The sequence below is a fragment of the Habropoda laboriosa genome, unplaced genomic scaffold (assembly GCF_001263275.1).
Source record: "Habropoda laboriosa isolate 0110345459 unplaced genomic scaffold, ASM126327v1 scaffold38, whole genome shotgun sequence".
NCBI classification, from domain to species: domain Eukaryota; kingdom Metazoa; phylum Arthropoda; class Insecta; order Hymenoptera; family Apidae; genus Habropoda; species Habropoda laboriosa.
Window position 1 is genome coordinate 362,113 of NW_017100163.1, and position 13,113 is coordinate 375,225.

The window sequence follows — 13,113 nt, forward strand, 5'->3', positions numbered from 1 at the left end:
GTATATAACAATAATTAAATATTTACTTTAACCCCGGAATAAAATATATTCCGTGAAATTTAATATTCACAGTAGACGCTAACGGTCTTATTTTCTTATAAATACGGAAGATAATAAAATACATACAATGTCCTTTTTTTTTTTTAATTATAACGGACAGAATAATATTTGGTGTCAGTATTTATAACAAAAAACAGTAAACAAAATATGCACAAGATTGAGTAAGTGTAATATCTGATTTGATTACGTTAAAAGTTCATGTGCGTATGATACAAAAAATCAATGCGTCATAGCAGCATTTCTAAGTTATTATCTCAGCATATTTTGAATATAAATAATTCGAAATGATTAAAAAATATGTTTACATCATTCTAACTTGAATATTTTTATTCAGAAAAAGATTATAAGTGGGAATTTGTATTTTAACATGTCATTTATTTTACATTAATACTTGTTATTGATTTAGGATTGTATTTTATTTCATCATATAAAACATTTTATTTTCATATTATTACACTGTCATGACCCTGCAATATGTCATAAAACTTAAGAATATCGTACTTTTAGCACCATTAAGTACTTCACTTAGTGTTAATTATATCGCAATATCTACCGTGTTTATTATATTGTGTCATTGTTTACATTAGTTGACGTCACTTATCGTAAACAAAATTTATTGCACTTATTAAAATACATCTAAGAAATATACATGAAACCATAGATATGTATTTATACATATGTATAATATTTGTATCAGATATTGTGAATGTTCATTGCGGAAGCAATTTAAAATAAACCTTATGTGTTGCTAATATCTTCTTTGGCTTACAGGCGAAAGTTTGTGATATAATAGAACGAATGAATGAAACTATTTTTATACGGTAGTTCGATGAGTCTGTTATAAATTTAGCATCATGAATTCACCGTATGATTCCGTTTTTACGTATACTGAATATTCACGAAGCACTGAATTTCATAAAGAAATTTAATCGAACGAAATCAAAATAAGTATAATTATTTCTAATTACTTAATTAACTATTGTTTATTAATATATAACTTCCTATGTAAATTTGTTAACAAATTATTGTCAATATGTATGCAAATATGTTGTCTTAAGCGTTCTCGTACAAATTTTATAGCATTCATATGCAAATAAATAATTTAATTGTATATGTGGATACGTTTTATACTAATGTTTAAAATAATTGAAGCCAGATTAGGTATGTACTCTCCCACGCTTCGTACTACCGTCTTCTTCGTACCTTGAATATATCGCAACACGCAAGTCCGCGAATAACCGATATGTACTCAACCCACAGTGAAAAATATCAACTTGTGGTTTGTCATTGTGGTACACGTTATACGCTGTGCAATTGTATCTTGAGCGTCTGTGCATCATGTCACGGTTACACCGTCGACATGCATAGTCGGATTCAGTGTCTTTCGAAGCTAAGGAAAATCTAGACCGATCACGCACAGTATTACTAAATTTTAATAGTAAGTCATCAAACATACTATCTGAATTATTCTTTGTAAGGTCATGAGACACAACAGTAGTGCTTACTGTTTATCGAACAAACGTCATTGTCTTATCACATTGTAATTATATTGGGGGTTTTGTGATATCGTTGCATGTTTTCCTAGTTGATAAACAGAATATTCCAAATGTAATGATATTCGATTAACATCTAAGATACTAGATTACTTTATAAAAGTTTATAACCATGAAGATTTTATTAGAATAGAGAATTAAATCTTAGATTAGAATGAGAAAGTAGTGCGTGTAATTCTAACACCACCGCAAACAAAAATTTAACGCAAAAATGTATATTTTTCATAAACAATGCACAAATAGTCAAAGAAATAAAAATTATAGAAACAAATAAATAAATGGATATTTTTCATAGACTTTGAAGTGTTTAAAAATTTTGGAATTGAAGTCTATGAAAGGGAGAAAGGAATAAATCTAAAAGTAATCATTCAGCGCAATTATAAAGAGTTGAAGGTTAGAGGATTAAATTAGATTATCTTATGTAAGAACACCCTACCGTTTGATGTTAATTATACTTGTATATAAAATTAATTTTATAAAAATAATTTATGCTACTTCCGTTTACTTAACACTTTGGGTCAACTTTATTATTAAGTATAAATTACATAATGCGAAAAATATAAAATAGTAATTGCCCTTCTCATGGCGATGCCTGCTACGATAGTTGACGAAAATAAAAGTGATCCAGTTGAACAATGCCACCTTTTTTTTGTCTTCCGGGTAAGCTTGTAGGTACCGACAGCACTTGGATAACAATTCACTTCTTCGTGTCTGCACGCATATTTACGAAACCGTATTGGTATCTTCTGTTCATGTTATGAACGCTCGATGATACAACAATATTGTCAAATCACGCAATACAGATCCCGTATAAACACAACTGAAATTCCTCCACTATTGACTTTTGCCGTCTAGAGACAAGCCACATTTGTTACTTCCTTAACGACGCATGAAATTGATACGAGAAAAAAAAAAAAACGTTTCGTTCCTCTCTGACTGACAACCGCCCTTTGCACATAATGCGTTTATCACGGTTAAGAATTTATGTCAACCGAAGTTTCGCACTTCTGAGTTTATTTTGGCATTATTGTAATTTGGCAACTAGACTGGTCATACAAGACTAAAAGAAGAACACAACCTCAAACTAATAAATTCGGAAAAAGATTTTATTGAATATTATAAAATACTGGTGGATATACAAAGATTAATGAAAACATTAAAATTCTCGTTTGCAACTCTGTTTTTTGGCAACCATTAAGTAACTATTTATATTTAAATTCACGTGGTAAGTACACAGTATAATGTATGTATGTAATTATGGATAGATCATAAATTCAATACTTTGTATTAAGAAATAGATTCAACAACGAAAGATAATCGATTACTTTTGATAAGGAATCGATAATTTCTTATTAGGTTAAGTTGGAATCTATTAACAAATTCCATTATGATATGATTGCTATTATACGTAATAATATGCCATCGTGTATGCTATTATCCATTACATGATCACGGGTGTACATATCTCCATGATATAACTTATGAAAAACTTATGAGTTAGCCATTCGATCGATCTACCTTTAAATAAAGCATGAGTATTCCGTAAGACTACGTGTCCTAGACTAAAGGACTCTCAGGTCATATCAGGCTTAAAATTTAAATATTTACTGTTAAAGACTGTCTCATAGGTTCTTCACTTTTATCATGAATAATATACCGTAGATATGCGATTATACTAATTAACGTATATCTGATAGTATATACATATAGTAATTTCTATAATTGAAATCAATTTTAACCTTGTCATACAAAAAAACTCAAAAAAGTAGGTTGTAAACACTGTTAAAATTTAATAAGCATTATAATATTCAAATACAAGCGTTGCTATTCATATTAACGAGATTACGCATTATGAGTATACAACACTTAACAATGTAAGAGCGTTGTGTGATACACACACAAATAGTCATGATGTGTTGCATATTTCATCGATGACATATCATGCATTTCTGTAGCCTTATACTCACGTGTATTTCGCATACAAGCTACGTCTTGAGTAGTTATAAAAAGAGATCTCATAGGCGTATGCAATTAATAGATTATGAAGAAATGAATATTTAAGAAACAATGATTTTTTAAATGAAAAGAAATATTTTCATTGGAATAAGCTGAGTAAGATATAGTTAATCAATTTTTTCAAGTTCAGAAATGAAATACATAAAATGTTATTGATTTAACATAACGATATAATGACGTAATTGTGTAGAACGCAATAACGATCGAAATCAGCAGAACGATACGCGTTTTCGAATAATAAAGTGAATGAAAGTACAACCGCAACAAATTATCCCACCTCGATTGAACGAAACTCTTCCTACGTCTAGAACTGGTAACATCAATGAGGGTAGCCGCATGACGGCGCCACGAGAGCGTCGCGACGCGAACTACGGTCGTCAGGCGGCGCCGGTCGTTCGTCACGAAACGGGGCGGGGTTGCAGGAGAAGTTCTCGCATGAAAGAAAGAAAGAGGCAGCAAATTCGCGCGATGTGAATTCGAGCAAAAGAGAAAGAACCCAAGAGACCGTGAGCAGAAACGGTGCAAGGCGTACGGCGAAACTAGCGCCTCCGTTTGTACGCTCTCTTCGTTACTTTCGTACCTATCGGCTTATGAGAGAGAAACACGGATTCTCGAAGTTAAATGCCAAATCGTGACAACGTATCTCTTCGACCCTTTCGACAATTACTCCCACTTTTCTTTTCTCTTTCTTCGCACACACTCTTATCTTTTTCTCTCTCTCTCTTCTCTTCAAATATACGCCCTTACATCGGTGTTTGTCATTCACGAAAATATACAAAATCCAAACCTGTTACTACCAGTTTTATGTGGTGATTTCACGGTGTAGCAAGAGCCGACCGAACAAGAGGAAGAAGAAAACTTGTGCATGAAACGTCACGAATGCGTATAAACATCATGCGTGCTTTTCTTATGTGTGTACGTGTTACATCGATACGAGGTACAATAGTGTCTCGTCGTAGGTCTTTTTTGATCCTACCAGTGACTAATTGAGCGTGCACATTTAGCAACTTTATGGCTGGACAATGTGTCGACCAGGATAACGACCGTACACGAAAAGAGGAAATTCTCTGATTTCTGCGAGGATTTTCTATCGTTATTTCTCTTCTCGTCCGTCTTATGGGTATGCCTGCCTAATCTTGAACTCAATAAAATTTCGTTTATCCACGGATTTTAACAGTTCTTTAAACTTCAATTTATTGTATTCCGCTTCGATATTTGTGTGTAACCTGTGTCTTTTCGTATATTTTGAATACAAAATGCACGTGCCGTGCGCGTGTCTATACGCATAGAGTGCAAATTTGTACGTGTGTGTAACCACACATGCTGGTTTAGAATATTTGTGTGTGCATAATGTGTTAGCAAAGAATCAGGTGACAAGATAGTTAAGAATTTTTTATTTACAAGGACGCGCATGATAGAACGTGCAAAAATTCACTAGTAATACCGCCTTACTTTCGATTTCATTATGCAGTTAACGTGTTTAGCAGACGCTACGAATTTGAACGAGTAACACATGAAATATATATACAGTCAATCATTCCGTGAAATCCAACTGTTAGATTTTCCCTTCTATAAAAAATGAACAAAATTTTATTATTACAAACAAATTTCAATTAACATAATTAATTAATCTTTTCTTTACATACAATTTTTCGATTTTCTTCTAAATTTCTTTCTGATAACAAAAATATGTGAATGGGTTAAGAAATTAATACACGATGCGAAGTGATCTTTAAATTATTTTGATTGACACACGTATGTTAAAAACACGGACGAGGGTGGACGTGCTGTATTATCAAAATTATTTCTTAAACTCGTGTAAAAGCGAAATTAACCCACTTTGCCGGTGCCTACACACAGACTCTGATTATACTGTTATTACTCTTCCACAGTTTAGATATTTAAGAATTGTTACCTCCGTTCCTCTCTAAAGGTACCATAAGACATTTATCGCAACTAATATTGCAAATTATGTGCTTTAAATCTTTATAATGAAAAGGTATCATTGAGGCTGTAGTTGCGTTACGCGTTTAATTAAATGATCGTCGGTACTGATAAGTGTTTGTCATACGTACAAAATTGCATGACAGTCATAATTTCTTTTCAATATTCAAGTAAAATAAATTGTTGATATTGCATAGGCAGTGAATTTATTTACTCAAAGTTATAAACTACAGATCGTTGTTTTGTAAATTTCATGCTGTAATCACTATGGTAATCAATATTATTACTATTAACTTCCTGATAGTAGCGTAATAGCATTACGTACTGAGATTATTACTAAGAATAGAGCACTGAGAATTTAGTACATTTTAATAGATTACGTATGATAAAATAAATTTTATAGCTCATATGTGTATACATATGTGTGTGTATATATCATAACATTATACGATTTGTAATTTATTACTATTGTAAGGCGTCTTTAAGAATCTTGAATTTAGTGCGGTGTACTGATAAAAATATGCGAAACTTGGCTTAAAAGATCTTATCCAACGAGGAAAGTTTGGTACTTGCGATCGTTACTTCAAATACGTTATCGCTACGCTTCGTGTTCGTTTCAGATTGTGTTTTTCACTCCAATTATATCTTGAATACTACGCACCCAAAACTGATACCAAGTAACAACTGAAATTACAATTACTTAAATATGTAAATACTCGTACTAATCAAACTTCGTACATTAAATATATAATTTTTTCATATACTTGTCAATAACTTAATGTAACATAAGATAAATAGCAGAAGACCATTATGCTTAATTTAAATAGTATACATATTTTTTAAATGCAAATATCGTATAAAAAGTACTTGTTATATTAATAAATGTTTTTTTGCTTTTCATAGCACAAATTTTATCGAATGAGGCTTCAGATACAAAGAAATCAAAAACGAAAACAGAAAGAACGTACAACAACAACAACGACAATAGCAGCAACGAAAAACCTCAATTTCAACGAAAGAGTAGCACAATGACTGCGGTGGGAAGGATCATGCAAAAAGCAGATGGATCGAACGATAGATGATGTGAAAATATATCAAATAATGCGTAAAACGTTATGGCCGTTTCTGCACGCAAAATTCAAAAGATCGTCCGTATTTTATAAGGAGACACATGATACTGTATAAATCGTATATAAGAATATAATAGAAACGCATCGCTGCCTTATAACAGAAAACGAGACCTCGCAATGTCGAAGAACGGGCAATTATCACGAGACGACACCGACTCGTGAAAAAACACGTTACAGTTTAGACAATTCAACGAATATTTCAAGATAATAACAATAATAATTATGGATGAAATAAAGGTGGCGAACTTGGGCCAAGCGGCATCAGCCGCGTGTTCGATGGCTACGAATTTCTTGGCGCCAGTGAAAACCGAACGGCAAATCTACGAGAATTCAATGCTCGAGGACGATCCCAATGCCAACTCAGTGGTGTCGACTTCGCAAGAGGACAGAACCGTACCGAGATGGGGTCCCAATCACAAGGGTGCTCAAGAACTCGCAAATCTTTACAGTACCGGTAATAATTTTTATTGCAAATTTCTTATATAGAAGCATTTTCAGTGATATTTTGCTTTTTGTTAATGTTCCTGACAATTTCGAAGTACATCCTATGTAAAATTGCACCTGACGAGATCAATTAATAAGCTCATTATATTTAACACGAAATCTTGGAAAAGTGTACATACGCAATCTGTGCACCTATCGCATGTATGTTTTCTGATTTTAATACTTGCCAAGATACTGGCTATACATCGGTTGCACCTTGGAATTCTCGCCTGTGAACAAAAATAAAGAGCGGTCTAACAATACGTATCTTTGTATCTATACAGTACAATACTTATAAAGTCATTATTACAGTATTCTCGGATATGCATTTGCGAGGATTTTTGCATTTTATGGTTGAAATTGTATACTTCCGGTATTTCAGTGATGAATACTGTTTCATAACAACGTTTTTGTTGCAGGTTCTTGTCAGATTACGATTAGAAAATTTAAGTTCGATAGCAATAGCAGCATTTTGCGGCATCGTTACCGCAGATTTTGGATCTGGATTAGTTCATTGGGCCGCTGATACATGGGGTTCTGTAGAACTCCCAATTCTTGGAAAGGTAAATTGTAGAGAATCATTACACAGGTATTATATTATATATATTCAGAGATATGATTTAATATTATTTCATGAACTATATTAAACGTGTAAATAAAAAGAAGGATATGAAATATACTTCAAACTTTCTTCATGTTATAACAGGAAACAGATATACATGTATGTATTGTTTAATAAGTCTTTAAATATAAGAAATATGATTTTGCAGAATTTTTTAAGACCATTTCGAGAGCATCACATTGACCCAACAAGCATAACAAGGCATGATTTTATAGAAACTAATGGTGATAATTTCATGGTTACAATTCCATTTCTTTCTAAATTAACATGGGATTTTTTAATCCTCCCAGAATCAGAAATACAGCAAAAATTTGTTTGGACTTGTTATTGGTTTTTACTTGCAATTTTTGTGGCAATGACTAATCAGGTAATTAAATAAACATCTGTTAACTTATTATTTCATTTTTATATATATTTTATATCTAGTAAATACATTTTCATTATGGATAGAGTATACACTTTTTTATATTTTGTATAATAATTGTACTACATGTAGCATTAACAGAGTGACATATTAGCAACAACCTTTTTCAGATACATAAATGGTCACACACATACTTTGGATTACCTTCCTGGGTTGTGTGGTTACAAGAACACAGAGTTATATTGCCTAGAAAACATCATCGTGTACATCATGTAGCACCACATGAAACTTATTTCTGCATTACTACTGGATGGTTAAATTGGCCATTAGAACAACTTCGATTTTGGTATATTCTAGAAATTATAATTGAAAAAGGTACTGGCTGTAAACCCAGGGCTGATGATTTGAAATGGGCACAAAAACGATCTTGAGAATTAATGTATTTTATCGTTTTATGCATTTCCATGGATAAAAAACAAATTTAACAAAAAATGAAATTTTCCATGAGTTTGTAACTTCATGGAAAACATAGAAAACATTTTCAAATAGAACATGCTGAAAGGAAAGTTAAATCCATACTGTAATTTTTTTCTTATACTTAGCACTACGAGGCCTTTCCTACAAAATAGATAGCGTGATTAAAGACATTTAATATTACTTAAATATGCTTTTGAAGTTTACACATTTATAATACATACAGGGTGTTACGTTTATACGAGAATGGTGGAATATATCACGAAGGATTGAAGTTATCAAAAAAATGTTCGTATAAAAGTTATTTGACATAAAGGGGCACATTATATGGTATAAATAATTTTTCTGTAGGTATAGTAGTGGGGGAGATATCAAAGTTAAGTTAATATTTTAAATGAAACCCTGTATTTTTTTATTCGTAATATGGTAGCGTTTCTTGAGACGAATTCAACAAAGTGAGTATTAAGTCATTTCGTTTTATGAAAAGTTGTAAAATCGTAGAGAATTTGTCTTGATAGCACAATCAAGCACCGTGTAGATTTCAGGAGTTTGCCCCTGGGAGGAATGTAATATTGCGTGACGGGAGAGTCAGGCGGTACGATCGAAGTACCCTTCTTGCCCCTGTGCCGTCCCGGGGGCAATCTACTGAGCTCTTAGCTGGCTGAAAGCATACAATAAATATTGGCCTGACTCCCCAATTCTTCACTACTTCACGATTTTTCATAAAACCAAATGACTTCGTGTGGCACATCGCTGAATTCATCTTAACAAACGCTACCATATTATGAATAAAAAAATACAGGGTTCCATTTAAACAAATTAACTTGACTTTGATATCTCCCCCACTACTGTACCTACAGAAAAATTATTTATACCACATAATGTGCCCCATTATACCAAACAACTTTTGTAAGAATATTTTTTTAATAGCTTTAATCCCTCGTGAGATATTCCACCGTTCTCATTTAAACGTAACACCCTGTATATGCAATAAGATAGATATGTACATATATTATATAAAAAAAATGTGAGTACGAAATCATGTTTAGATAATTGTGAGTTAATAATTGGTCTGACAGATTAAGCAATTATACGTTTACGCACCGCACAATCATTACATAAGCAGCACAAATTTAAAGCAAAGAGTATTAATTTAACATTTTATATAATAATTTATAAGTATTATAAAGCTGAAATCAAAGTACTGCATTGTGGAAAAATTATCGCGTACGCTATATAAATTTTAAACACAATGTCCAACGGCTATGAAATTAAGATGAATGTTTAAAATAATATGCACTAATACATACATCCCAGATAGCACACAGATATCTTCCGAACGTCTTAAAAATGTCTAGTAAAAGTCTTAAAATATCCAAAAGACGTCTGAACGACGTCCAATGTTACAAATCAAGATGTCTTTGAAACATGGCGCTGCGAAGCACTATGCGCTGGCTTTAGGAACATCTTAAAAATGTTTTATAGACCTAATTTTGATACGTTGTTAGAACGTGCCAATTCGCACGTCTTTAAGACGTCCAGATCAGATCGTAAGACGTCCAGACCAAAAATGGACGTAAAATGTACATCTCTAAGACGTTGTGTGCTATTTAGGATGTATATTAGTATACACATACGTATACTATATGCAAACCTATATATATTTGTACACATATTTATGAATTAATTTAAATTCGTTGCTTACTTTTGTCGCGTATAAATTAAAACAATGTAATTTAAAAAACGATATAATTTAAATTAATATGCTAATTTATAATAGCCTGATCTGCTGTTTAAGTACAATCATCGATTTCCCTGAACCTCTGAAAATATTTGAGCCACTGAAACTCAATGAAAAGCATTGATTTATAATAATGTTTTATCAAGAATAAATATTGTCAATTTCACTATTACCTATTTATATACGTGATTTTTGAAATTCAATATTTTTTTATCATTAGAAGAGAAAAAATCAGCTCATGTTCATTGATAAATCTATACATAGTATAGATATACAGAATATACATTTCTTAATATATTATTATCGTAAATCCTCATAGGCATTGAGTTTATAATCATTGAAATTGGCAATTTAGCTTCAATCTTAATTTAAAAAGTTGGATTATATTGTCACAATCTGAGCTAAGATTGATATAATGACATTGTAGAACAATGTTACATAAGTAGTATAAAAGAAACAAGAAAAATTACGTATTATATATATAAAAAAAATGTGATACATTACTTATAAATTGAACTGTACTTTTGTTCAATATAAAAACGGTTATAGTACACTTTTTTATTAATTACATTTCTTAACTCGTGACAAATAATCTAACAAAAAAATTGTAAGGTGCTAAATATAAGTACAAGTTTTAGGTTCAGGGACCAACAAAAGAGCCTATTACTCTATGCAGCAGTCTTCTAAATACTTGGTTTGATTTGGGTAAAGTATACTGATGTACAAAATAGTAATAGAAACATATTTGAATCTTTACAAATATTATTAAAACTGCGCTAATGACTTCGATTTTTATACTTTTTTTTTATTGGCTATTATTTGGCTATTATTTGGCTATTATTTGGCTATTATTTGAAATACCTTGTAACTTTCAGTATACTTTATGCAGAGCTTTACCATGATGTATGTTCCTTACAAGCAAATCATTAGTAATGTCTTTTAAAGGAAACAATAATTAGAAGACATTACAATTATTATAAGTACCGTAATTGTTATTGTTGTTATTGTTATAAAAAAAGAAGTATAAACTTTTAACAAATTTGTCATATAGCAATGCGTGCCAGAACTGAAGCTTTCTCTTTATATAGATCTATTTAACAGTTAACTAATAATTACACAAAGCAAAATAAAACACAAAACTATATTTTTTTGCCAATTTAGTTTTGTATACAATATATTGATGTCACTACTAGTGCAAAATTTAATTACTTTTTGCAATCTATAGTTTTTTAAAAACAGATTTAAAGCAAGTTTAAAATGTGAGAATAGAACTGTACATTGTGTCATCCTTATATGAATGTTGATAGAGACAAGAAATTGGTAACTTCTTAATTTGTCAGAATGCTTTAAATATTTAGTTATATGTTCAACATGAATATTGATTTAAAATCACGACTTTCACTATTCATCACAACGAAAAAAAAAAGACTATTGAAACATAAAACATTATATGTAATGCCAGCATAGATGTATGATAATTACGCAACTATTTTATTAATTTAATAATCGATATTGCAACACAAAATATCTTGATTAAAATAAAGTGTCTCGTTTTCACATTCCATAAGTCTAATTATGTGAAAGTATTTATTGCAGTAATATTTAATGAATTGAATGTATAGATATTTATTTACATGATATTTAATAACACACTGAAAGATTAATATTAATTTATGAACTAGTTTATTTAAATAATTTCTTTCTACGGATGTATACAATCTTAATGACAGTCAATATAACATCAGCCTTATAATGTAAAAAGGAAGACAATTTTATTGAAAGATAATCTTAAGCTTTAATATTTTGAGGCTATACTCTCTTGAAACGATAGTCTCTATGTTAGGAATTACATATATAATAATAAGAAATTTATGCAAAATAAAGAGAATTGAACGCTATAATAAATTTAAATACATGTTAAGAATTAGTATTAATAATTTTGAGTTTTCAGCAGCACATTTAGATGTATGTAAATATGTATATGTTTTTAAGCTTAACTTTATAAAAAAGAAGTATAAATGCATAGTTCAAATAAAAAAAAAACATAAAGGCTGTAAATATATTGAATTTGATACATAAAGAACATTTATATCTAGCTCTAATTGCAAAATTGCATACCTATTTTCATATGATTATAAATTGTATCATTACTAAGCACAATTTTTCATAAAATTTTATAATATTTTTAATAAATACTTTTAAATGATGAAATAACAATGTAATTTCAGTAAATATAAAATACATGCTGTTTTGCTTGATTTGGTGTAGCAAAAACTGCATTTAAAATTTATGCATTAAATATACATCACACAGTAAATGAAAATTGTTCCATTCATTTTAGAATTAAATTGCAAAAATATAAAAAAATTGAAATATTATGAAATTTTTAAAATAAAATACAAATGTATATGAAACGTAATCAAAACAGTAGATTTCATTCAAAATTAAAAAATATTTGCATTGAAATAGTGTATGGTAACATTCTTTTCTTTTCTTTTGCAAATTTTAAACAATTCTTTTTCTTAGTATAGGTATACACGTATAAACAGTTATTAATTAAAAAGTGACTGAGGTTGAAATTGCTTTTGCTATAATGTCTGTATGTGTTTAACATAATCAAAAATTCTTTTCCTAACAAAATAGTAAGAACATGTGTAAAAATAGTGTATGAAATTCATAATTGACTTTGAAAAACAAGACTTATGTACTTAAAAATAGTTAGAATT

General features: G+C 30.4%; 1 protein-coding gene across 1 annotated transcript; it reads left to right on the top strand.

Annotated features, from left to right (window-relative positions):
• The first annotated feature begins 6,175 nt into the window (after positions 1 to 6,175).
• Positions 6,176 to 8,697, top strand: LOC108578502 (transmembrane protein 189). The gene is made up of 5 exons (XM_017941853.1): positions 6,176 to 6,281; positions 6,477 to 7,183; positions 7,579 to 7,749; positions 7,957 to 8,175; positions 8,343 to 8,697. The coding sequence occupies exons 2-5, from the start codon at positions 6,926 to 6,928 to the stop codon at positions 8,601 to 8,603; spliced, it is 909 nt and encodes a 302-aa protein (XP_017797342.1). The 5' UTR covers positions 6,176 to 6,281; positions 6,477 to 6,925; the 3' UTR covers positions 8,604 to 8,697.
• The last annotated feature ends 4,416 nt before the right edge of the window (positions 8,698 to 13,113 follow it).